The sequence below is a fragment of the Vespula pensylvanica genome, chromosome 3, assembly GCF_014466175.1.
Source record: "Vespula pensylvanica isolate Volc-1 chromosome 3, ASM1446617v1, whole genome shotgun sequence".
NCBI lineage: Eukaryota > Metazoa > Arthropoda > Insecta > Hymenoptera > Vespidae > Vespula > Vespula pensylvanica.
In genome coordinates, this window is record NC_057687.1 from 2,133,733 (window position 1) to 2,159,961 (window position 26,229).

Sequence of the window (26,229 nt, forward strand, 5' to 3'; positions counted from 1 at the left end):
TCTTTTTTGTTCTCTTTTAATCAAGTCAATTAAGTTCATTTCTTTAATAAACAATATTGTTTTGCTTTTCTTTTTTCCCTTTTGTTTTTTTTTTTTTTTTTAGTCAATATCTTGCAACGAATAATGTTGAGAATTAATCGTTATATCAAAAGTAGTGTGGTTACATAATTAAATTTGTAGAATCGGCTACCATGTCACAAGATTATAGATCATAATTTAATTCTCCCGGCGATCATGGATCGTCCCCTTATAATTCAATCGATATTTACTTTTTTTCATTCAATAATTAGTTCCTCCAAATAATCTTTCTTCATTGATTTTTGTGATGAGTGACTTTAATCGGTCGTGATACGTGAAAAAGATTTCTTGGCCAGCGGCTTTAGTTGGCCGTAGCACGTAAAAAAGATTTCGTGGCGAGCGACGTTAGTCAGTCGTGATATGCAAGGAAGATTTCGTGGTGAGCAACTTTAGTCGGCTGCAGTATGTGAGAAAGATTTCGTGACGAGTGACTTTAGCCGACTATAGTACGTAAGAAAAATTTCGTGACGAGTGAATGTAGTCGCTCGTGGTAGTAAAAAAGTTAATGGACAACATAAAGTAAGCGTAACAAATTCGAATTAAATTTCGAATTAAAAACGATATGACAAACGACTATTATATTTCTACATCCTTTGATTCGTTGCTTTTTTTTTAAATACCTTTTTCAATATCCATTTGGCTTTTACTCACTTGGCGATGAATAAAGACGACTGATCCGAGAAGTCGCCATGTTCCACCTTGTCGATCGACATGGAGCATCCGCAGTATTTGCAAAAATCTTATCCCCCTTATGGCGGAAGTGGCGAAAACCTGGCCGTTGCTGCCCACCGAAAGAACCACCATAGATGCCACCACAACGATTAAATCTGCGGTATTAAAGACAAAAAGAAGAATTAATACAAAGAACCATTCTTAAAATTATTAAGAAGAAGAAGAAAAAAAAGAAAAAGAAGACGTACAATATTCAATCATAATATTATTTTCCATTAGATACTATTGTAAATTACCGTATTGCCATTAGAGGAATATGAAATTCGGTCAAATTTTCTTTATAACTGTCGCTCTAATAATTTCGAACGAGTAATCTCTCGGAGCAATCGTAATAACTGATTTCATTTTGATCTCAAAAGAGAGTAAAACAGAAAGACCAAGAGGAATGCATGCAAATGGAATTGATTAGTTTCCAAGATATTTCGAGTTAATTAATCAAAATCGTTATATTATCGATCAATACGCACGTGTACATAGAAGCAAGCACACAGTATATCCAATTAATATTCCACCCTGATTATTATTAGCCGTTTAACAAGCGAGAAGCATTCATTTTCCTCTTGAGGTTGTTTCGTTGTGTTCAATGTACGTCATTGCTCTCTCTCTCTCTCTCTCTCTCCCTGATGTTTCCACCCCCTCTCCTTCCCCCATCCATCTATTTCTCCCAGTCGATCCCATATGCGAAACAGTCAGAATATTTATTTTATCATCGATACAATTTTTTTTCCATGAATCGAAAAATGAATTGTTGATCGTTTAAAAGAGCTTAAGGCAAAAAAAAAAAAAGAAAAAAGATAATTCGAAATCCAATGAAAAACAAAATTTAAAACGTAAAATTACGTTCGGTTATGAGCTCATTTTAATCTCTTGGAGCCGATCTCTCTTTCTCTAAATGTTAATCAGACTCGTGTTAAGCAAATTAAGCTGCTTCCTTTTGTAATTTTAATAAAAGAAAAAAAGAAGAACAATGATGCATGTAACGTGTATGATTAGAGAAACCTTGCGGGCATCATTCCGCGGTAGATAACATAGATAATTATCTCTTTGGCATTAACGTTGATCCGGCCACCTAATCGTTTTCCCTAATCTCAACGGTAATGAAAGAGATAGATAGATAGATAGATAGATAGATAGATAGATAGATAGATAGATAGATAGATAGATAGATAGAGAGAAAGAGAGAGAGAGAGAGAGAGAGAGAGAGAGAGAGAGAGAGAGATACTATTTCGTGGATCCTTGCTCCAAATTGATTTTCGACGTTCCGAGAGTCGAACTCCTACATTTCTCTGAATGGAGATCTCATTATGTCGAACTTACTTATGTACGACAGGGAACATATCAGATTAGTTGAATGCTATGCTAACGACTCGATTCGAACGACAATGCGCAATGCGACGATGCTTGCCCCGAGAGAGAGAGAGAGAGAGAGAGAGAGAGAGAGAGAGAGAGAGAGAGAGAGAGAGAGGGAGAGGGAAAGAGAGAGAGAGGGAAAGGGAGAGGGGGAAAAAGAGAGAGAGAGTTGAATGTAAGTGAGACAGACAGAATATAGAAACCGACAGAGGATTCATCTACATTTAGTACTCACCTATGATACAAATCGGTTTTCGTATGAATCGTAACCGCCCGCAGCATCCCATGTATTTTGATCTGCAACCCGCACTCCAAAGACGGACCAAGTATTCCACACCAAAGAACACCACCAAACATATTTCCTGACAAGGAAATAATTAATAATACTCGGTATATTAAATCTAAGTCATCTCATAATAACCTAACGTTAAGATTAAATCTAACGAAAGATTTTTGACGCCAAATGAGATGGAAATTTTTAATAAAGGACGATTTATTTTTTTCTTTTGTGTTTCTTTTTCTTTTTCCATATAAATAAAAGATTCTTTTCTTTTTCATGGAAATTATATTCGTGATTAAATATTAATAAGAAGTATAGAAATTTATTATGAATCCTTTTTCATTTACACAACAAAGAGAATTTGTTGGTAGATTTAATTCTAAATAAAAAAAAAAGAAAAAAAAACAACGAATGTACATTAAAATTTTCATCTATTAAGATTATAAATAAATCTTGTTATGCTCTATATCGAAGAATAATAAATCATTGCACAGAAGTATTATGAAAAGTAATAAATAAATATTAACAAAGAGATAATAATTAGCTTGAAATGTAATTATTTACAAAATAATCATAGTCTGAAAATATTTAAAGAAATTATGTATACAGGATATTTATGGAATTCAAATTTATAAAATATACGATTAATTATATATGAAGTATATTTAATTATTTCATTGAGAATCTTATAATTTGTAATGAATTATTCTAAATAAAATTACGCGAAATAATGAATACGCATGAAACTGATCTGCTGAATTTAAATACACACACACACACACACACACACACACACACACACAGAGATCAGATAATTTTTATTATCACAAAACTATAGCACATTTTTATTCTCTTCTAAATTTATTAAAAGCACTGACTAACGACAGATTGAAAATATAATATTAAAAAAGAAAAAGTTCACTATACTTTTTATTTATTATATTCTCATACCCTTTTCTTCTTTCATTAATACCTTTAATTATTTATATAACATTTTCATTATTTAATATCATACAAAGTGATTATCGTTTAGTGTGACAGTTTGCAAAATTGAAAAGAATCCGTTTTAAATAACGCTCTCGTCCATTAGCCAGTCATTAAATTCAAATATGGGACACGGCATATAAAATAAGAAAGATCCATCGAGGAAATTCCTCTTTTAAATATTGCAATTCAATTACGACGGATTGATATTAAAGTAGACGAGCCTTGACCGGTTTCTTTTGAAAATAAAGAAGAAAAAAAAAAGAAAAAGAAAAGAAAAAGTATATGAACTTGTGGATAATAATTAGCTGGATAAAGTGATAATATACTCGACGTTTCTATTTATTTTAAAATGATAATATATTCGAAGATTAATTATTACATTTATTCACTTACCATCCAAAACAGAGTTTCGTTCGCAAAGTTACTGTATTGATCTATCGTTGACAATACGCTAAATATGAGGCACACCAATACCACCATGAACCTGAAACAAAATCGTTGTTTTTTATTTTATTTTATATTATTGTATTTTTTTTATTTTTTTTTAATTTTTTATTCAACGCCTGATAGGTTTATATACCAATATTTTCTGGATAAAACAATTTTTATACCAGTTTATTCGAGCGTATTTTTATTCCCCACGAAAATATCATGTAATTTAACCAATGAAAATCGATAAATATTTTTCAAAAAAGATACGTGTATCATGATTTCCCCGATATAAATATCGCAAACTGTAATCCTAATTAGAGAAAAATATTTTTGCTGTGGTAAAGAAGAAAATATATGTGTGTGTGTATAAGTTGGTACTTTTATGGTTTTCTATTAAAACCGTAAATCGACGTAAAGTTGAAATTTATTCGCTGTTATAAATAAACGTTTAATTCTTAATTATCATCAGATTGAATAAATTCATTCTTTAAAGGGAGATATACAAATAACAAATCAATTGCAAAGAATACAATTAACGCTAATATTGTATAATGGATAATACATGTTCAAGCGCGTAGATAAAACACGGACGTGAGAATAGTACATAGGTATTCACAAATACAGACACGTCATAGAGAACATAGATGGATAGATAATCGTAAGAATTTATCGTTAACGACTTTCTTTGTCCCGATCTGTACCATTCAACGATAACATACTTCCTATCATTTCAACGGTTAAATAATAAATCCTATTTTGTAACCGTATCGAAGCAGTTAGGGAAAGTGTATTTCAAATACATACATACATATCCACATATATGCATGGATACATAGTATATAGTCGCAATTTGCATATATCCAATTTGTATAATTGAACGTTCCATGGTAGGTTGCGCATGTGATGTGTTTAAATGTCCGACTATATCTAATGCGACAATGTTCATTCAGCGAATAATATGCAAAAGAATAATAATAATCAACTATATTATATCATTTGTGTCTTTACTATCGAAGGACATATGGTAAGTAAAGACGTTATTAAGTGGAAACGACTCTGTAACGATTTGGAATAATCGAAATTATCTTTTTTTTTTTCTTTCGTATTCTATTAATGTTTCAAATCTCAATAATATATTATTGTTTTATTATTTTATATAATATTTATTTAAGTTAACAATTTTTGTTTATCTGAGAATTATTTTTATAATTAATAATATGTATTTTGTAAAATAAATGATCATATATATATATATATATATATATATATATATATATATATATATGTATATGCGTAAATATTGTAATCAGTATAAATAATTAAATATCAATCATTTATATTACATATTGATATTTTATTATAAATATTGATTATTTACTTAATATACCGACCAAATGTTAAAAAATATTGATCGAATAAAAACCAGCCTTAAATCATTACATCGAAATTCGAACTAATACTATAGTTGTACTAATCATGGAAGTGGGCGATCGTTGTCATATTACTTTTAAGCTTTCACCGCATTTTTCCCGATATTGCATTACTTTAATCTGAACGCACGTATATCTCGATGAATTTTTATCCGTTTGACTTGAAATACTTTTTTTTACAGGATTTTATAATACGAAATTATATTCATTTGTACATGGAATTTTTTCGATGGAAAAAAAAGAAAAATAAAATAAAGGAATTAATTTTTAGAGAAGGATTAAAAAGAAATACCATTTCCCATTATAATTCTTTATAATTTTTTTCTTCGAAATTGCGTCAATTTGTAAAATAGAAACAAGGAAAAAGAAAAAAGTTTCCAACAAATCTCAACTTGCAAAATAATGCTACGTTGATATAATTTAAGATACCATAGGAACGTTTTATTCAATAAATCAAAGTTGATTACCCAAATTATAAAGTGCATTGTAGTTTACAAAACTAATATTTTGTTACGATATATATATATATATATATATATATATATATATTGCATAAAAATTTATACAGAAAAAAATAGCTTTTTATTGATCATGTTACAACAATAATTTACCTCTTCGATACAAAATTTGATACACACACACGCAACACACAGATATAAAGAAAAAAACAAGTAGTTCCAAACGATTACCCACTAAATAAGAAAAATATATGATAGAATATAGAATGCTCTAATTAATTCTAAAAAAATAAGATTACATAAGTGCATTCTAAAAAATTCTTTTTTAACTTCTTCAAAAATAATCGCTATAGAATTGTATAATATTTCTTCTAGTCTGACATAATTTTTAACTTTTTTACGAAATTACGTATATATATGTATCTACAAACAATTTGTAACTAAGTATTTATATACATACACAAGTTTCAAAGAGCCATTAGCCGGGGTAGAAGGAAGAAGAAAAAAAAGAAAAAATAAAAAAAAGCCGTCGCTCGTATTTATCGATTCCTTTTCCCTAGTATCGTAGAACATAACGTTTGTATTTTAGCTGGTAGTATGGTTACTCTACTACTGGCAAACAACATCGTATTCACAACTACGCATATTGTCTATTGATCAAGGTTACGAACGTCCGCTATGCATAGCGTATAAAAATATCCTTTGGAACTTGCTACAGAGAGGGAGAGAGAAAAAGAGAGAGAGAAAAAGAGAGAGAAAGGGAAAGAGAAAGAGAGACAAAAAGAGGGTTAAGGGGAGAGCGAGAGGGAGAGAAAGACAGAGAGAAGACAGAGAGAAACAGAGAGAGAGAGAGAGAAAAGTTCAACACAATGCGTTCCTCCATTCATACTTATGCGAATATATAGATATACTTACATATTTTGCTATACACAGCATGGCTACGTCAACGATAAAGACCGTGTTTTAATGCCGCAAGCGGAAAGTTTACTTTTGGAAAGGGCACAGCTAGCACATGACGGTGCATATAAGTACAATGTTATTTTCACGCTAAAGAGAAACTGTCAAACAAGGACGAAGTGTGACGAAGAAGGATAACAATAACTTTGCAAATAAAACGAAGACCGAGCTGTAAACATTAATGCGATCTTATCGATCGTAATAAAAAGTTTAATCCGATTAATCTTCGGATAAATTTTCAATCGATTTGATAACAATCGTCCCATATATTTTGAATCATTCTTGATATTTTATCTCTCTCTCTCTCTCTCTCTCTCTCTCTCTCTCTCTCTCTCTCTCTCTCTCTCTCTCTCTCTCTCTCTCTCTCTCTCTCTCTCTCTCTGGGTGTGTGTGTGTGAAATAATGTTTTGATAATTTTAATAACATTTAAAAATCTTTTAAATGTATTTTTTGTAAACTAAACATTTTTTAATTAAAGTTTAATTAAAAAATTAAAAATTATAGATTAATCTATAATGCGTCGCGTATTAAATCGAAATTAGAACGATGTTCGTGTTAATTAATATAAAATCATTTTGTTTATTCATAATATTAATTTCATTTCTCACTTTGTACTGTACGGGAAACATGTAAATGGCTATTAATGAATTTTAAAATGAAAAGTAATAAAAAAATAATAATAATAAAATTTATTTTTCATTATCTTTCATTAAATGAAGGCCGATACAAAGCAATCGTCAGAATAATTAATTGTTAAATAAGGCATTCAATGATAACGAAAATACTTATTCAAAATAATTCATAATTTATATTATGTGAGATGTAAAATAAAATGATTATAATGATTAAATCCATACGATGGAAAGTAGATAAAATTAATCATCCGACGTTAATCTGATGACCTACGAACAAACACGATCGACTAACTAATCAACAACTTCATAAAATACAAAGTACATCAAATTAATGATGTTGGTGATGTCGGTACTGACCAATAAAGTAAAACGATTATTCTAATCAACTTCATAATGTATCTACAAATAGTAAAAAAGTAATAATTTTCAACGCTGAACATGCAGTTTTTTGTTAAATTCTAGAAAGAAATTTACGAAAAATAAAACCATTCGATATACGAAAACTATTTGAAAAGTTTGCGGTTTTTCCTTTTTTTTTATTTTTTACTTTAAGGTTCGTTTAACTTTAACAATGAAATTTATATATTACAGGAAAAGAAAAACGCTTTTTTTAAACATGTTAAATTTTGAAACGAACTTAACAACTTTTAAGATATTCACAATTATAAATCGTTATTAGTAAGATCAAGAAAAAAAAAAAAGATTTTTAATTTTCTATAAAAATATTATAAATATACATATGTACATACATTAGATCTATCGAAAAGTTCTGTTTGATTAATTATTCTTTTATTCAAAAATTAATTGAAAAGATCGAGTTTTAGATGAAAACAATTAACCAAAAAAAAAGTTATTTAAAAATAATTGAAGACGATAGAAAAAAATGAATTTTCATTTGCAAATAATTGGAAAAGATTGAAAAAACAGTTAATTTTTATTTGCAAATAATTGAAAATAATTCGAAAAAATAGTTTTATTTAAAAATAATTCTCAACCGTGCCAACGAAACTTTTCGGTAGATCTAATAATATATCTCAAGTGAAATTTCGATAGACGGATTTCGAACTTGGTGAATAAAAAGAGAAAAGAAAAGAAAAACAGAAAAGAAAAACACTTCCTCATATACGGAGAGAGAAGAGTACGTTAATTGCTGTCGTAGATTTATACAATGATTCTAGTCACTCGTACGAGTAATTTATTATCGAGCGTTAGCTCGTTAAGTATCGCTACAGCTCGGGCGTTAACGAAGGTGGTTACCGTGAAATACACTTTAAGATGGCGTGCCAGAGGCCTATAATTCCGATGTACAATCTCCGGTCTACCATAGAACACACTCGGGTCACCTTCATCGACCTACTATGATAATTGCCTACATCTCTTTTTTCAACATTTCCATCGGTAATACCAGTGAGAATGGGAGAATGATCGGTGTGGGCACCCCTCGTGAGAAACAAGCAAAAGAGAGACAAGCATCGATTACGCTTCCGTTCAAGGACAATTTCATGAAAATGACATATAATGCGACCTCTTTTCTTTTTCAAATTATTACCTTCTATTCTTCATTCCGGTTTTCTTTTTTATTTTTTTATTTTTTTATTATTTACTTATTTATTATTCATATTTTTATTATTTCATAGTTAATATATCTATATATTCAATCCTCTATTACGTACATATAATTATGTATATGAAATCATTTCTCTCTCTCTCTTTCTCTCTCTTCCCCCCTGCCTCCCTGCCGCTGTTTCTATTTCTATCTCTGTCTCTCTTATATATATATATATATTTTTTCTTTTTAAAGTACATTGTTTCGTAAGAAAATTAATTATTTGTCCGTATTTGAACGTTTCACTAAGTATAAATTATAAACAGTTTAGTAGCTACAAGCAATATTACAAGCTTTTTTTAATATCATATAATTCTTTTTTTAAACCAAAAGAAAAAAAGTGAGTTTTAATTATCTATCAATATGTAATGAATTATGTTACATGTGCGTTATTAATGTAAAATATACAAAATTGATGTAGTTTAATAAATGGTAATTATTTGGAGAGTAGTTACTGAACTTATAAAAAAAAAAAGGAAAAAGATTGAACAGTGAAAAAAATTATGATAAATTGGTTAATAATTAAACTATCTCATTCTTTACTTTTAATATTTAAATTCAATTCTCAATGACTGGATGAATTCGTTATAGAAGTTCTTTAAACAAATAACGAAAGCTTTCATTATCAATATGTTAAAATACTGTCTACGTCTCATTGTTTACAAATTTATATTAGTGTTTACTTTGAAATTATTTGAAATAAGTATCTTGTTAACCGTAGATGTTTACTCTGAAATGTTATTGTAAAATCGGAAATGTCATTAGATGTCCATTAATTTCACAAATAAAATATAATAAACTTTCAGGTAGTTAACAGATAATCAACAGATTATCACTCTTGTCTATGTAATAATCAACTTCTGGATTCGTTTAAGTTTTTAGAGATATTCTTCATCCAAAAAAAAAAAAAAAAAAAAAAAAAAATAAAGTTAACGTATTATAAACATTAATTATCTTTCATTAAAATATTATATTTTATTTTATTATAATCGACATATTATTACAGCAATAAGTAATAAGTTACTTAATATTAATTAATGATGTTAAATTTGACATCTATAACATAAGAATTCATAATTAAATATTATGAAAGAAATATTTTTTACCATACTTATAATTCTATACCAATTGTCAAAATACATTTCTGACGTATCATAATTAAGGTGAAAGGTTAATTGAGCCATTTTGTTACTTTCATTTCATAATAATTAATTTTATTGATTATATACATATTATATATAATTTTATTGATTATTATATATTTATATCCATACAATATATATATATATATATATATATATATATATTATATGTAATTTTTTTCTTTTCTGTTTATTTTCATTATATAGTAACTGTCAAAATGCAGAAGAATAATTAAATTTATTTTTCATTTAATAAACTTTTTATTGTTTACCTGTATAATTTTATAAAATTAAAAATTAATTTCTTTTTTAATCCATATTACGTTGTTAGATTCTTTTAATCTTCCTTGATAATATAATAGTTCCCTTAGGCAAAGTTAAAAAACGTCGAACATAGTCACATGACATTTTTCTTGAACTATGGTCTTAAGCGTTCAATAACTAGGTCGTTTACCCTATATAGAGGCAATTGAAAGAAAGGGAAAAAAGATAATTCATCAACGCTCGTTCTTTTTTTTAACTATGTTATTTTTATACTTATATTTTTATCTACCTACATATTTATACATGAATATATATATATATATATATATATATATATGTATATATATAAATATATGCCTTTTTTAAATACACTACTTAGATAAACTTTTATTTATTTTATCTGCTTACTATTTCTTTCGTTTGCTTCTATTTTTATAATTTGTTCTATTTTTTTGAACACAACTTGTTTCAAATCCAAAAAAAAGTTATCCATTAAAAGTCTAGACAAAGTAGGACGTTAAAAAATACATTGAAAAGAAAACTTGTTTAGTTGAGAGAAAAAGATTGACTCGTCGTGTATATGTACATACGCACACGCACATACAAAGTATTTAATTCCTTCACCCACAAAAGTTCCCAGAACTGACCACAAAGTGACGACGTAGGAATGCGCAGAAAAAATACTATGTATCACGTGACCCATAGTAGAGGTAGATCAGTTTTCACACGTGACCCATTCACGTACTTTCTGCGTGTATACGAAAGTTTATTTTCTTTTTTATTTTTTTATTTTTTTCAAGCGTATATCATTCAAACGAACGATTATATCAATTTGAAAAGAACAACGTTCCGAAGCACGATATTATATTCTTTCTTTCTTTCTTCTCTTTTTTTTTCTTTTGGCCCTATCAACAATCACTTTGAAAATATATCGATATTGATCGTAATATTGGAAAATATATTGGTGTGTTCGCGTTATGGTTTATCTACGAAAGATAAAAATTTGTCGATTCGAAGACACGACAGTATACGATCGACGGTTTCAAAGTTAACGAGTAAAAGTTCCAATTATGAAGGCGGCCAATGGTTTAAATCTAAAAATAACAGGTGACACGCGACCGGTCTTGCATACATACATATATAGATCGGATCTAATAACAGTCTGCGCTCGAAAAAGTAGGGCAAAGCACACATTAGAATTGTTCTTATTAGTAGTGGCGTGTCTTTATTTTTTCTCTCTTTTTTCCTTTTTATTTTTTATTTTTTTGCATTTTTGTTGTTTTTTTCTATTTGCATGAAATTCGCATGCCGCACAACATGTTTTAAATATCAACACCATACAAATATATACACACATATTCGCGTTTATCTTTAGTTGTTTACTACGTATATATTTATGCACGTACATTCTTTTACATTCAATACCGAGTAGAATTATTTTTGGAAAACGTGAGAGATAACAAGAAACCGAAAAAAGATCATGAAAAAGAGTTTACTTTTACAAAGTTTTCTAAAAAAAGAAAAAAAAATATAATAAAGAAAAATGTGTCTGTATGCGTGCATGTCTGTATGTGAGCTTATGTATGTTCGTGCGTGTGTGAGTTAAATACGTTATATCTCTGATATACGCTAATATCAAATACCAGGAACAAACTTAAATCCTTTTCATATAGTATCTGGAAATGGTAGAAATCCGAGCAACTAATACTATTAAGGGTAATTAATTCAAGGAGATCGAAGAGAGCAACGTGCTGAAGTAGCCACTCGAGCTCAATCGCTATTGCTATACTCTTCGGAGGATAGGAAGGGCTGGGAGTGAGGAGGTGATGGGTGATGGGTGTTGGGTGGCAAGAGGCAGGAAGAGGAGAAGAGGGTGGCGATGTGAACTCACTTCGTACTACGCTAAATGCCAAGCAAATAATCAACTTCGCCAGACGAGATAAACCACCCGCGATATCCGAATGACAGTCGAATAGATCCCGAGCTACCGTTATTGATAGATCAATCTGAACGTGTACGTGTTTCCTGGTGTAACCTATTATATGTTTCCAACTATATGGAATGAGTCAAAAGGAAAGTTTCTATCATCTGAAATATCTTTTAACGTTAATTATTAATATGAATAAAGGATTTTTGTTATTTTGAAAGGACGATATGATCACTTGTATGAATGAAATAGAATAAATTTCAAATCGATTGGACGATCGACCGATTGATAAAAAATATTGGAGATATTAATGTTAAATAAGAGAATTTATTTTTTCATTAAACTTTTGTAGATAAAATCATGATGGATAAATTTTTCTTTTTCATTGCTTTGCATTATTCTTTAAATTAATTAAACGGTATAATATTATTTCCTAAAAATCTAATTAAAAAATAAAATCATATATTACAGATTTAATTGATAACAATGAATTAAAAATATTTTAATAATTTATTGAATAGGATGAAATGAAGGATGAAAAAATAATTAAAAAAAAAAAGAATAACGTTTCGTACGTGCTGCTACGTTCCTCGTATTCAATGAGAAAAGGAAAAAAAAGAAGAAGAATAAGGAGAAAAGGAAAAAAGAATCTACGAACTAGAAACTAGTCTCGGTCCGAGGGAAAAATAGATACACGTTTCCGGAAATGAATGGCGCGTTCGCGATATGGCGACGGTAGGGCCGAGAGTAAAATGAAAGACACTTCCGTTGCAATTTCCTACCGTACCCTATACGTTTTGCTCCTGTGACGAAAATACGATATCGAACTTTATTATCGCTACCGATTTCGGCTCACGGTTATGCATATTATACTACGAAAATAAATGTAATTTAGTGGTAGGAGTGAGTGAATGCATATATCTATGAGTTTTTCGATTGCACGGTTGTATACTTTTTTACGACCCATGAAAAAAGTAAAAATGAAATGAAATTTTTCATCTTCTAAACGAAGGAGATGGAGAAGGAGGTGGAGGAAAGTACTTTAGGAACGATTTACGATTTACGATGCGTCAGAGGCACATCGAAAAAGGAAAAAAAGAAAAAATAAAGAAGAAATAAAAATATAAAAAAAAGAAAAAGAAAAAATGAACAGAAATAAAAAATAAAAAATTTCGGTAACATTCGTATTTCGTTCGGCTCGATTAATGAACATACACGTTATCTTTAACGTCGAAAGTTTGAGAAGAGAATTATTTCAAAATTCGTGTCACTTGCCGTGAGAGAGAATGTATGGTTGAAGTAGAAAGAGGAAGAAGAGGTGAAGACAAAACGAAGTACATCGTCTTGAATAATACATGAAAGAAAATGTCCCGTAGATGATACTACCTCACGAACCAATGGACGCGCATATCGTTTTAAGTTGTTTTCTCTTTTGGTTTATTTGATATTTGCAGTTACCACGACCGGTAGTAATATCACTATCAAATAATATGAGCAATTGATTAAATTTAATCGTTTATTTCTCTCTCTCTCTCTCTCTCTCTCTCTCTCTCTCTCTCTGTCTCGCTCTTGCTCTCGCTGGATCAAAGATAAAAGATGTCTCTTTCAATGCTTTCTTTTATTATTTTTTTATTTCTTCTATTCTTATTTTTGTTAACAATTTCTAACAGTTTCAATAAAAACCAAAGGATTAACAGGATCGTGTCAATCGACTTTACAATCTAAAGGTATTATCGATTTTGAGGGGAAAAAAGAAAAAAAAACAGAAAAGGAAAAAGAGAGAGAGAGATAAATAAATAAATAGAAAATACTCGTCGTTAACTGTAATCATTATTTTCCAACGATTTATGCTACCTGATAAAGTGATAACTCACGCGAGCCATCGTTAATTATGAAAGGAGATCGAAAATTCGAAGTGATACGATCTCTTTCATCGAAATGTTTTTCTTTTCTTTCACGTTTTATACTCGTCGTCAAATCGATATCATCATACTATATAATCGAAAAATAAATTCAACTAATGATAGAATATGTGAGATCGTAAATGTTAAAAACTAATTGTTGACAATAACGCGAGTAATAAATTTCAATTATTTGTGTATTGATATTACAATATCTATTAATAATTTATTGTATGTTTTAATTAACGAATTTATTGTATAATTTAATTTTTCACTAATTTATTATACATACGCCTCATGTTTTTTGATTTATTTATTTATTTCAAATATTGCATATTTATATTTTAGAATGAGATTTTTCTTCAGATTTTATACACGAGTAATGACCAATTTAACGAATTGATCGAAAAGAAATAACGAAGGGCGAAGTTATTTTAAGATTTTTACGGCATGATATTAACCGACATCCGGCTTAACCGCATTTTGCGTTAAGTGTACTCGCGATCGTTGCATTCACGAAAACCACTTGTGATAGCAATGCGATTATGGTTATACCTATAATATCTGCAGAGATATTATACACACACACATACATGCATACATCATACATATATACATACATACAGTCATATATATACATATATATACAGTCATATATATATATATATATACATACATACATACACACATATATATATATATACACATGTAGATATTGTAAATGTATAGTAAGTTATCGAATATTCGCTACGATATTTCCTATACGATATTTTCAGTTTACATGAAAGGTTATATAAACGAGATCCGAGCTTTACCGTACCAGGTGAATGGAACTTTTTATAAGGTATCATGGAAAGCGTTAAAACGTTTTAAAAGCTTTCTTGAAACGACGTATTAGCACGCAAAAGTTTGCGTATAACGACCCCAATTGTTCGTATGTCCTTTCTCAAAAGATCATTTTTCAGTTTAATTGATTCGATAATTGAACTCATAGATAATAATCATAAAAGAATTAAAAATTTGAATAAATATTGAAACCAAATTGTTATTTTACTTTTATATATAGAAATCTAATCGATTTGTATGAAAATATATTAAATAAGAAAAGAAATGTTTCATAAGAAACATCTTGAAAATGAAATAAGTTGTATCTGCGGTAGAAAATGTTATATAAGTAAGTTTTCTTTCAAATATTTTATTAGATAAAACTTATGAAAATGACAACAATATTATAATCAGGCAATCTGGTACAATGATAAAACGTGTAGAATATTTATTTTCTATTTCTCACCGCTACGAATTTTTTTAATTCGTGAAATTCTTCATATTTTTCTTTTTAATATTTTTTGAAAGGAGTTATATACCTAATTTTGAGGAAATAATTGTCTAGGAAAACTTTAAATGGAATATCCTGTACACAATGGTGTATAACTATTCTTTTTTCGCATAACGATGCCACCATATTCATGTGAGTAAAAATAAAAAAAAAGTAGTAATAATCATAATGTCGTATGAACATAGATTCCAGCTTCGTTAAAAAGTTCTAACAATAACACGAAGTAACACAGAGATTTATTTTCATTCGAAATGTTATAAGAATAGATTGACGACATTTACCTATGTCAGTTCCATTTCAAAATAGATGATCCTTTTGTTTGTCGTTTAGATGACCGTACTCACAAATTCTTCGGAACAATTCAATTCACGAATCAAATTTTTGTCTATCATGTATATCTTTTTTCGAAGCCTTCCGTTAACCGAATACCCTTTAACATCCGAACATTCTATTATCCAAAAGTTTTATTATTTGAACAATCGTTTCATAGCAATATTTACACACAATATTATATATACTTTCCTGTATTCAACCGAAACGAGTTCTGTATCAGAACTACAATTTTTTGTTAGTTAGTTTTTATCATGATTTCCAACAGCCAATAACAATTAAATCAAAACCAGTTCTAACTATTGAAATCAAATACAAAATAATTAAAGAGCTCGAAAGTTCAATAAAATGAAGGAGAATATATGATATCAGCAGGTTTTCAATTATAGACATTAAAAGACAAAAATATGATATTGAAAATTATATGCAACATGTAGATGTCGCAGATTATTAGTTACAGTAAGAAAAGCTTAACAAATCCAAAAAAAAAATAAAAGCGTAGACAATCGAAAGAGAACTTCGATGGTTTGAGGAAAGGAATATAAAGTCTGATATAAAAAGTTATTTATGTTAAAAAAAACTTATGTGATTTCGTAACCAAAAAAAGATATGAGATCCTTGAATATCGGAACGAAATGTCAATTATGTTGATTTCTATTTGAATAAATACAAATTTGTCTCCTATTAGCCAAAGATTCTCTTATCCGGCCATTTTTGTTTCCTTAGTAATACAGATACAGATAGGTTCTCTTATATTTTCTCTAAGATTATTATCAAAGAATCTTAAATCTTACGTTATGAGATTTTTATTAAAGAACGTATACGTATTACTAACGTACTCTTAAATTGTGAAATATGTCGATTTCGCACGTACAACTGTGTACAAATTCGTACGCAAACACAGACGCGATGAAGAACTATCATGCGAGGAAATCTTTCTTGATATTTCAATACACCAGCTGGAAGATTTAACCGTTATTAAAATCGTGAAATGAAATGAAATGAAATGAAATGAAATGAAATGAAATGATACGATATGATTTGATATGATATGATATATGATATTCACATGCGACGTACTCACGATCTGAGAATATTCGCGACATATCGACATGAGATCGTACGACTTATTAATTATTGATGTTAATACGAAACATTTTACTCTTTGGAACGATCTTAAATAATAAACAAAGTTCGTATACATTAAACAAATACAGGACAATCTCTTCTTGTATGTACTATATCCAACGAAAATCAATCTATTATTATTTCATATATTTGTTATGAATTTCTTAACGAGCATTTTATCTGCCTCTATATCTTTACACGATATTTTTCTTATATTTTTATTCGTAGGATATATCGAAATCGTTATGCAGAAAAAAAATTACATTCTGTACGTATATATCTTATATTATGATTTACTAGAATGATACCTAATAATTTATAATAAAGTATCTAGAATATTTATTTCGTTATACTCGTAAAAAAATACAATAAGATAAATACACAACTGGTTGACTCAATGAAAACTATTATTCAGTTCGAAAATATTATATATTCGAATATGTTCATAAGTGTATGTTCATAACTGTACGTTATTACGTACCAATGAATTTCGTTGAATTTTCAAAAGTCACACTTGGCTTCTCTGTTTCGGATTCACGAGGACGGATTACGTGCTTGGTCGATTCCGAAGAGTCAGCCGAGCGTTCAACAGTAAACGACGGAACGTATGTATGTAGATATGTATTCTCGTTTGATTCAAAGCTTTCGAAGCTTACTCACCGTAAGCTAATTCTGATCCGACATATATAACGAAAGAAAAAATAAAAAGGATATACGAACAAGAAAGAAAGTGAGAGTACGCCTTTAAAAGCGGCCGTTTTTTTTTCACAAGTAAAACGTCTAAAAAAAAAGAAAAAAAGAGACAAGAAAAAATAAACGGTTTTTCTTTCTCGTCACCGTCGTCGGCGCCATCGTCGTCGTCGTATCGATTTCGCAAAGCTCAATTGAAGATTTTCTATCCTTTACCAAAATCCCGAAGGATATCCCAGAAGATCTCGGCGCGAAGCTTTTACCTTATCGTACCTTATCGAAATGGACAGGAAATCGCGAGTAATAAAATTCCGAATACGATAGACAACACAACCATTTATTTCCGATCCAATTTTCCGAGTGAAATGTCGCCGATATCTAGAAAATAGTTTTTACTTTTTATAAAGGTATGCATGATACGTAGGTATATACATAAAAAAAAAAAGAAAGAAAAAAAGAGGTTTACTTCGATGCTCGAAAAACATAAGGCATAATCGATCAAATATCAAACGACCAATTTTCCTTCGTCTGAATTTTCACCAAGTTTTTTCTCCTCTCAAATTTATTATGTAGAGGGTAGGTCATAAATAATACTTTATGATCACTTGTACTTTGAAAGCGGGCAATCCTTTTTCGTTAACGTCTAAAGTGTCTTGAAATAATGAATGGATCGAAAATTAATCCGTTACATTGTAAATGTGTCAAAAATTTGTTTAAAGAACTTCCATATAAACAATGTAGTACACTCCTTCGACCTAAGTTTTCTGCGTCAAATCATATTATAATAATTCATATCATTTATTTCATATATGTCTCTTGTACATACAGATCGACGATATCTACAAGATTTTCATTATTAATTTTTTTTAAAAAGTATATCTACTTATCGCACATCTTTTCTACGATCGATAGCCAATTCTTGAAGAAATTCTTTACGAACGATTTGTACGGTACATTAATTTCTTTTTATTTATTTATTTTTTTAATCATTTCGAAAATTTAATCAACTTCATAAAGGACACGATCGCTTTTTATGCGGTTAACGTTATAACGCGATCGGTTTAAAATATTTGGGGATAAAAATGGAAAGAAAAGAAAAAAAGAAAACAAAAAGGAAGTATATCTCCTGAATGACAAGAATCGTTTTCTGTACTTACACAGTGAAATGATAGACGAAGCAGAGCCACCCACCGGGATGTTCAAGAAAAACATAAAGTCTCTCTTGAAAAGTCTTCCCCTTCTTATGATGGAACACGTATTTTGCTTTGAAGGCCTGATCGATAGGTAAATAAATGGGATAGTAAGGATCAGGTACACCAGTTTGATCAGGGCTAGGTGGTTCTTCCTCGGCACCGTTCACCTCGTTCTCGATTATGTCGTCTTTGCTTTTCTTTCTTCTGTGTTTCCTCTTCATAGGCGTGGGCACTCGTTTGTGATGCGCCTCGCCAAAACGTGGAGAACGGAAGCGACGTAAAAATGTAAATCTTCGTGTAGGCGAGGGGGGTGGCTCTTCCATCGGTGCACCGTTGTCCTCGGTGTCCTCTGTCTCGCTTCCTGCCGTTTTCAAGGCCGCGTCTTCTGACTCAAGACAATGTTCGATCTCAGCAAGCTCATCCTCGCTACCTTGAAGGGCAGCATAAACCGCTGAACTGCTACTACTGCATCTTTTATCCGCAAGCCTAGAGCATTGGTCCTTGCTTCGTGGAAGACTCTCGTTGTTGTACGTGTCACCTGGATAATTCCAGGACATTGCCAAGCTTTTGTGCACGTTATACGCGCTATCGTATACCGACCGTCCCACTGATCGTTCGATCATTCGATCGATCGATTAAATATCCTAATTCTGTATCGTTTTTCTCTCAAATATCTTACAGATTTCATTTATCTATTTATATGGCGGATAACCAACGTAAAAACCTAACCATATCGTTTCTCTTTTTACATCAAATTTCAAACCAATTTTATTTTGAATCAGATTTTTAGAAAAAAACATTCAAATATTTTTCTCTTCTCTTTTTTCCTTTTTTTCTATCAATTATATCTTTTATCTACCTCTTTTTTGTTTTTAACTAATCCAATCGATCTACTTGATAAGTTTTTTTTTTATTGGCTTTTAGAAATAATATTCAAATATTTTCCTTCTATTAATTGCGCCTTTTATCTGTCCCCTTTCTAGTTTAATTAATTCAAACAATCTATTTTACTTGATTCGCTGATATGTAAAAAGAAAAAAAAAAAAACAAAAACTATTGACATTTACAAAAAAGTTTCATTATACGAGAAACAACTTCATAAAATTTTGTATGAAAAGCCACACTATATACGTATTCAAAAATTTCTTTATAGAATACACTTCAATACATACATATATACATACATACACATACATACACATACATACATACACATACATACACATACATACACATACATACACATACATACAACATACATACATGCATACATGCATACATGCATACATACATACACACATATACTCATACAACATACATGCAACATACATACATACATACACACACACACACACACACACACACACACACACGATATATATATACATAAAACTCATATCGTATAGACGCTCACTTTCCTAACTTTCTCCTTTTAAGCTCCTAACATTCTGGTTTTTCTGGGTCTACTATTCTGGTAAGCCTGGCCATCTATTGGTCTCGACTACTTGAAACACGTTCTTTCTCTTTATTTACGCTTTCATTTCTCTCGAAACGCTACCCATCATTTTCTCCTAAGTAACTACATTCTCCATACTTACCTTTTCGTCTTTCTATACGTATATATCGCTGTATGTATATATCCTTTTTTCTTTTCCTCTCTCTTTCTCTCTTTGTCTGTCTTTTTCGTTCTTGTATATCAGCTATTGTACATTGTACGAACAAGTAATCGTGTCTTTGTACGAAACGATCGAAGGAAACCCGTCGTTTTGTGGTAGGTATCCGATATTAACGAACGATCTTTCTCTTTCTCTCTCTATCATTTCGAATGACAAATGCAACAAATAATCCAACAAAGATTCCCACCGGAGAGATTCCTTCTTCGAGATAGTGGCTTTAACGTGTAGGAGATAATTGAAGCGAACCAGCTTCAATCGAAGACCTCATCGTAATGGACTTCCGTCCCAGGCCCATAGAAAATCGATCGTGGTAGTTGCTCGTATAACAAGAAATGAGATCGATGTATGCATGTATGCATGTATGTATGTGTGTATGTGTGTATGTATTTATGTATGTATATATGTCGTTTGTACATACGTATATAGATATAAGCGAAAGTAAATCGATTCTATGCGTAAGTATCGTTGCAGCTTGAATCGAGTATGACACTCGTAAAAAGTAGCTCTTTCGCGTTCTATCACGTCCTCAAAATATCATCGATAGGTAAAAATAAAAAATATGCGAAGAATTTCCAAGGGTCATGAAACTAATCGAATACTTAAAGTCATCTTACAAGGATCCCAAGCATTATCAATATTTAACCCTTCATAATCCACTTATTTTATATGTATAAAGTAAAATTACATAGATTTTATATATATTTTAACAAGCTTTTGAAATGTTACTGTACTTTGTGATTAACATGATTAAATAATATAAATTAAAAAACAATATAAATTAATATGCACTGTAATTTCATCTTTTCTTTTTTATCTAAAAAAAAAAAAAACAAAAATATATAAAATAAATTACATCACATCAAACTCATAATATAACTTATATATTATATTCTGAAAAATTTGTACTTAAAGAAAACCTTTTGATAGAAAAGAACAATTAATTTTATTAGTAAAAGTGTGACATTAAAATTATAAAATTACAAGATGATTATATATATATATATATATATATATATATATATATATATATATATAAACGTGTTATTTCAAAATTACACATAGCATTATAGAGAGTTAAGAACATTATTATTACTCGTTTCTTCTAATTCCTAATAATAGCTCTTTTCTAATTTTCCATAGAAGAATTAATTTTTTTCTATTTTTTTTTTAATTGAAATAAAAGATAAAATACAATAAAAAGAGAAAGAGAAAAAGGAAATGGACGATCTTCGTCCCTAAACTGCATGGTATAAATTGCTATCGATCTCGTTAGAATCAAAGACTCGATAACGATATAGCGTTAATTTCTTGTCTACCACTTCGACGACATGAACGACATTTTCTTTCATAGGTACTACGGCATGTGATTTAATTGAAAAACTCGTCGAAAGTATCTCGTTTTTCTTTGTGTACTTTTCTACTATTCTATTCAACAGTAAATAGATAAATCATTCATCGAGTTGAGATTATTCAAATATTTGACGAAGGCCTAGATGTCATTTGCGAAATTCTAATATCGAGATAGAGAAGGATGAGAAAGAGAGAGAGAGAGAGAGAGAGAGAGAGAGAGAGAGAGAGAGAGAGAGAGAGAGAAAGAAATATTGCGATACGCTAACTAACCGCATAGTAAACCCATATTCTACGATCATCTTCATCATAATTTTATTAAAAATTACTCGTCAATTTCATTCTAGTATTATCAAAAAAAAAAAAAAAGGAAAAACCAAAAAAAGCAAATTAATGTACATTATTCTTTTTCTTTTTTCGCAATGTCAAACAACTGAATATGTATATAAAAGTAAACGCAATTATCGGATAAACGATTATACGTTATACCTTATCTATGAAACGTCTATACTCACACAAACATACACACACACACACACACACACACACAGACATCCATGTATATCTGTATGTATGTACATATATTTATACACGACCTAACGAATATAATCTAATCGAAAGTAATTTTCCCCTAGGCCGATTAATTTTTCACGCTGATCCATCACTTCGATATATCGTACGAGAATATGGGAGTAAGAGAAAAAAAAAGGTGAGAGCTAGCGAAAGATTGGGACGAAAAAACATAAAAGATAATGAATGAATGAATGAATGAATGAATGAATATATAATTCAATTAGGATGTTATTTTTTTTCTTTTTATTGATAAATAACACGAAATTATACGTGAAGTCACGTATCTTTTCTTAATAAATCTCAACGGTTACACGTACACATCTTTTTGTTCGTTCCTATTATAGATATAAAGAAAAATAAAGAAAGAAAGAAGAAAGGAAGGAAATAGTAAATAAGTAGAAAAAGAACGTAGGCTGATCGAAAGAAGAAAGTCAGTTCAACGGATATTTTTCGAAAGTGCCTCGAAGATGTACGAATCTTTTCTAAGAAATGTAAAAAAGAAAGAGAGTGAAAAAGAGAAAAGAAAGAGAGAGAGGGAGAAAGAGTAAGAGAAAAAGTCATGAAGAAAAGAAAAGGAAAAAAAGGAAAAGAGACAAACAAAGAATGAGACGATGTCGATGCTTTCAACGTTTTTCCTTTAATCGGAATTTCCAACTGACGAAACGAGCGAAGGAAAAGAAAACCGGAAACGGAAACGGAGTGAAGGAAGAAGGAAATAGTGATATTTAGTCGGCTCCTTTCAAAGAAAACTTTAACGCGTTCGTTCCATAGATGATGAGCTTAGGCATTAAACGGAAAATGAAACTTCATTCCATCTGACGAGAATTCAATAATTTCGTAGACGTTTCTTCCGAATAAAAAAAAAAAGAAAATAAAAAAAAAACAAATTAAAAAGAAAAGGTCGTGCAATAAAATTCGTAAAAATAAAAATTTTTTGAGCTCGATCAAATCGATTAGAGATTGGAGTGACAATTGTTTAATTATTTGAGATATATTTATTTGAAATAAAATTATTTGAAAATATTATTTATTTAAAAATTTTTGTTCTCCTAAACTCTCCGTGATGAATCAATTTGTTCACGATACTTTCTTCACGGTACAATATTCGACGGAAAATCGAAAAGAAAATTTTTCGACAATATCAACGAAACTAAAAGAAAATCTTAAAATTCGCTATATAATGAAGATACATATTTGCAGGAAAAAATGAATAAATTAATATTCTATATTAATAAAAATATATTGTAATACAATTTCGAAAACAGTATCTTTTCTCTGTTTTTTCATTTCCTTTATCTTAATTTCTAATTCAAATTTGACGAAATCAAGAAAAAAATTGACTACAATTATTTGAAAAAATTGACTACAATTATTTTCGTCTATTCAATTCGAACATTTATAGTTTTACCCAAATTTTAGCCACGTATGCAACAATTATTTTTACAAATTATATCCACATATGGAAATACATAATTTATTCTTCATAAAAAACAATATAGAAAGCGTTAAAAATGTTTAATCATGTGTTCTTTTTCTTTTCATTACTTCTATCAAATCTGGTAGACTTATTTTTAAGTTTACCACCTGTCTACGTTCCCATGTCACCGATCTAATCGTAATACTCGCGTTACGTATTATGAAGTATCGCATAGAACTATGGAAGGAACTATGGAAGGTCAATGACGTACATATCTTGATTAATTATTTAATATCAATTGTACGATTGCTATCGTACCATTTGATGGACAACTCTTACGTAGCAAGTACAGATGCTTTGAAAACAGTTGTTTTTAATTTCGATTTCATCTGCTGCTTATCAAAATTTTATGTATATATATATATATATATATATATATATATATATATATACATACATACATACATACATACATACATACGTACGTACGTACGTACATACATATATACAATTTATACATTTTATATGTATTATATATATTTTATATATGTATATATATATATATATTTACGTATATGTATGCGATATATCAATCGTCGAAGAAAAATTTATATAAGAAATAAAACGTACGCAAAAAAATGGACAAAAGTTGTTATTAACGTCAATAATTTCAATAAGTAACTCAACGAAACCGATTCAATGTTCAAACCACCATCGATAACACCGATTGATATTTAATTAATTTCCTATTACCTCATAGTGGTAGCAAATCCGTTCGATATTGCTCGATCTCAATAAATTAACGAATAGTATTAATTGACAAAGATTTATCCAATTGTACTCATTAGTACGTTCGTTTTCAATGAAAGACTTTTATTTCCTAATCAAATAATAAACTCAAATCCATGATTTTAAATTATATCGTCCAATAGAAGTATCTTTTTGTCGTTGAAACAATTCATTGTTTATTCATTTGGTAGTTTTAATATCACAGAAGATAAAAGAAAGAGAGAAAGAAAAAGGGAGAGAAACAAAAAAGAGAGAGAAAAAGAGAGAGAGAATTCAATGCGAACGATCAGTGGGAATACGACGGTTGTTGCATTGTTTCGGCGGTACTCGATTTTATCAAGTGCACAATTTTTCTTTTACGAGCGTTAATTTCAATCTCCCATGTCAATTTTTCGAACGTAGCTGGTCTAGATACTGCGTATTTTCAAAATACGAATTCGCGAAGCGAACTATCGAAAATAATATCTAAGTATATATAGGTATATATATATATATATATATATATATATATATATATATATATACACTAACGATAATTAACGAACACTCACGATGGTTGCCCGTCAATTTTCGATCGAAATCGTTAAAATATATAAATTTTATTTGCATGGAAATGAGACACGGTCATCGATTTTAATGAATATCGATGACAAACGAATGCAACGTGTACAATTAATCGAAGAACAGGAAGAAACGGAAAAAAAAAGAAAAAGATAAAAAACGATGTTGTATTTATAACGAATTATGAAAACAAAGGATAAGAAAGAAATCACTTGAAACTTTCAATATCTTTCGTTTATCCTTAATATTGTTGAAATAATTATATGCATATTTGTTTACTTTAATAACAAGTGCTCTCATCACACGTAATATAATCCTTAACATTCTTGAACGAGTTCAAAAGTTTTCCGTGTATATCTATACGATGGAACACGAACGTATCTGGTATCATCTGAAAGCGATCTGAACTTTCGCGGCAGATTTTCTATTGACGCTTCTATCTAGCCAATCGAGTATGATGCACTCTTGATTGACACGTTGACTGCCGTGGCAAATATCATTAAAAATTATCGTATAAAACGAAATGCAAAAAACAAAAATTAATATAACACACGTCTATTTTTAAATTTCATATTTCAAATTGTGACTCCATTATCAGAATAAATTTAAATAAAATTTCATTGAAAATAATCATATAAATCGAAAAACAAAGAAAAAAGATAACACATATCCATCTTAAAATGAAATTTTTCAAATTGTCATTCTATTACCACGATAAATTATAAAACAATATTTTTCTATCAGTATATCAACGATGTGTAAATAAATGTGAGCAAGAAATATATTTCTTACAAACCATGCCGATGAAGTAAATAAAAATAATTATTTAAAAATATTTTCGATGACATTTCTTATAATTTTTTTAATTTTAATTTTTAATAATTCTTTTCATTTTAATTTTTAAAGAAAAACAGAATTTTTAATTTCAACAATATTTAAGTAATAATTCTTTAAAAAAAGAAGAATGAAGAAAAAAGAAGAAAAGAAGTAAATCGTTCTTTTACGGCATC

The 26,229-nt window shown here is 29.5% G+C and overlaps 1 protein-coding gene across 7 annotated transcripts in view; it reads right to left on the minus strand.

Annotated features, from left to right (window-relative positions):
* Positions 1 to 26,229, minus strand: part of LOC122628195 (potassium voltage-gated channel subfamily KQT member 1) — a 46,418-nt gene that overhangs the window by 19,710 nt on the left and 479 nt on the right. For all 7 annotated transcript variants that reach the window (XM_043810207.1, XM_043810206.1, XM_043810204.1 and 4 more), the window contains exons 2-5: positions 18,821 to 19,394; positions 3,821 to 3,911; positions 2,396 to 2,522; positions 730 to 905 (exon numbers count right to left, since the gene is read on the minus strand). In XM_043810207.1, coding sequence (XP_043666142.1) covers positions 730 to 905; positions 2,396 to 2,522; positions 3,821 to 3,911; positions 18,821 to 19,394 — 968 coding nt within the window. The remainder of the gene's footprint in view (positions 1 to 729; positions 906 to 2,395; positions 2,523 to 3,820; positions 3,912 to 18,820; positions 19,395 to 26,229) is intronic.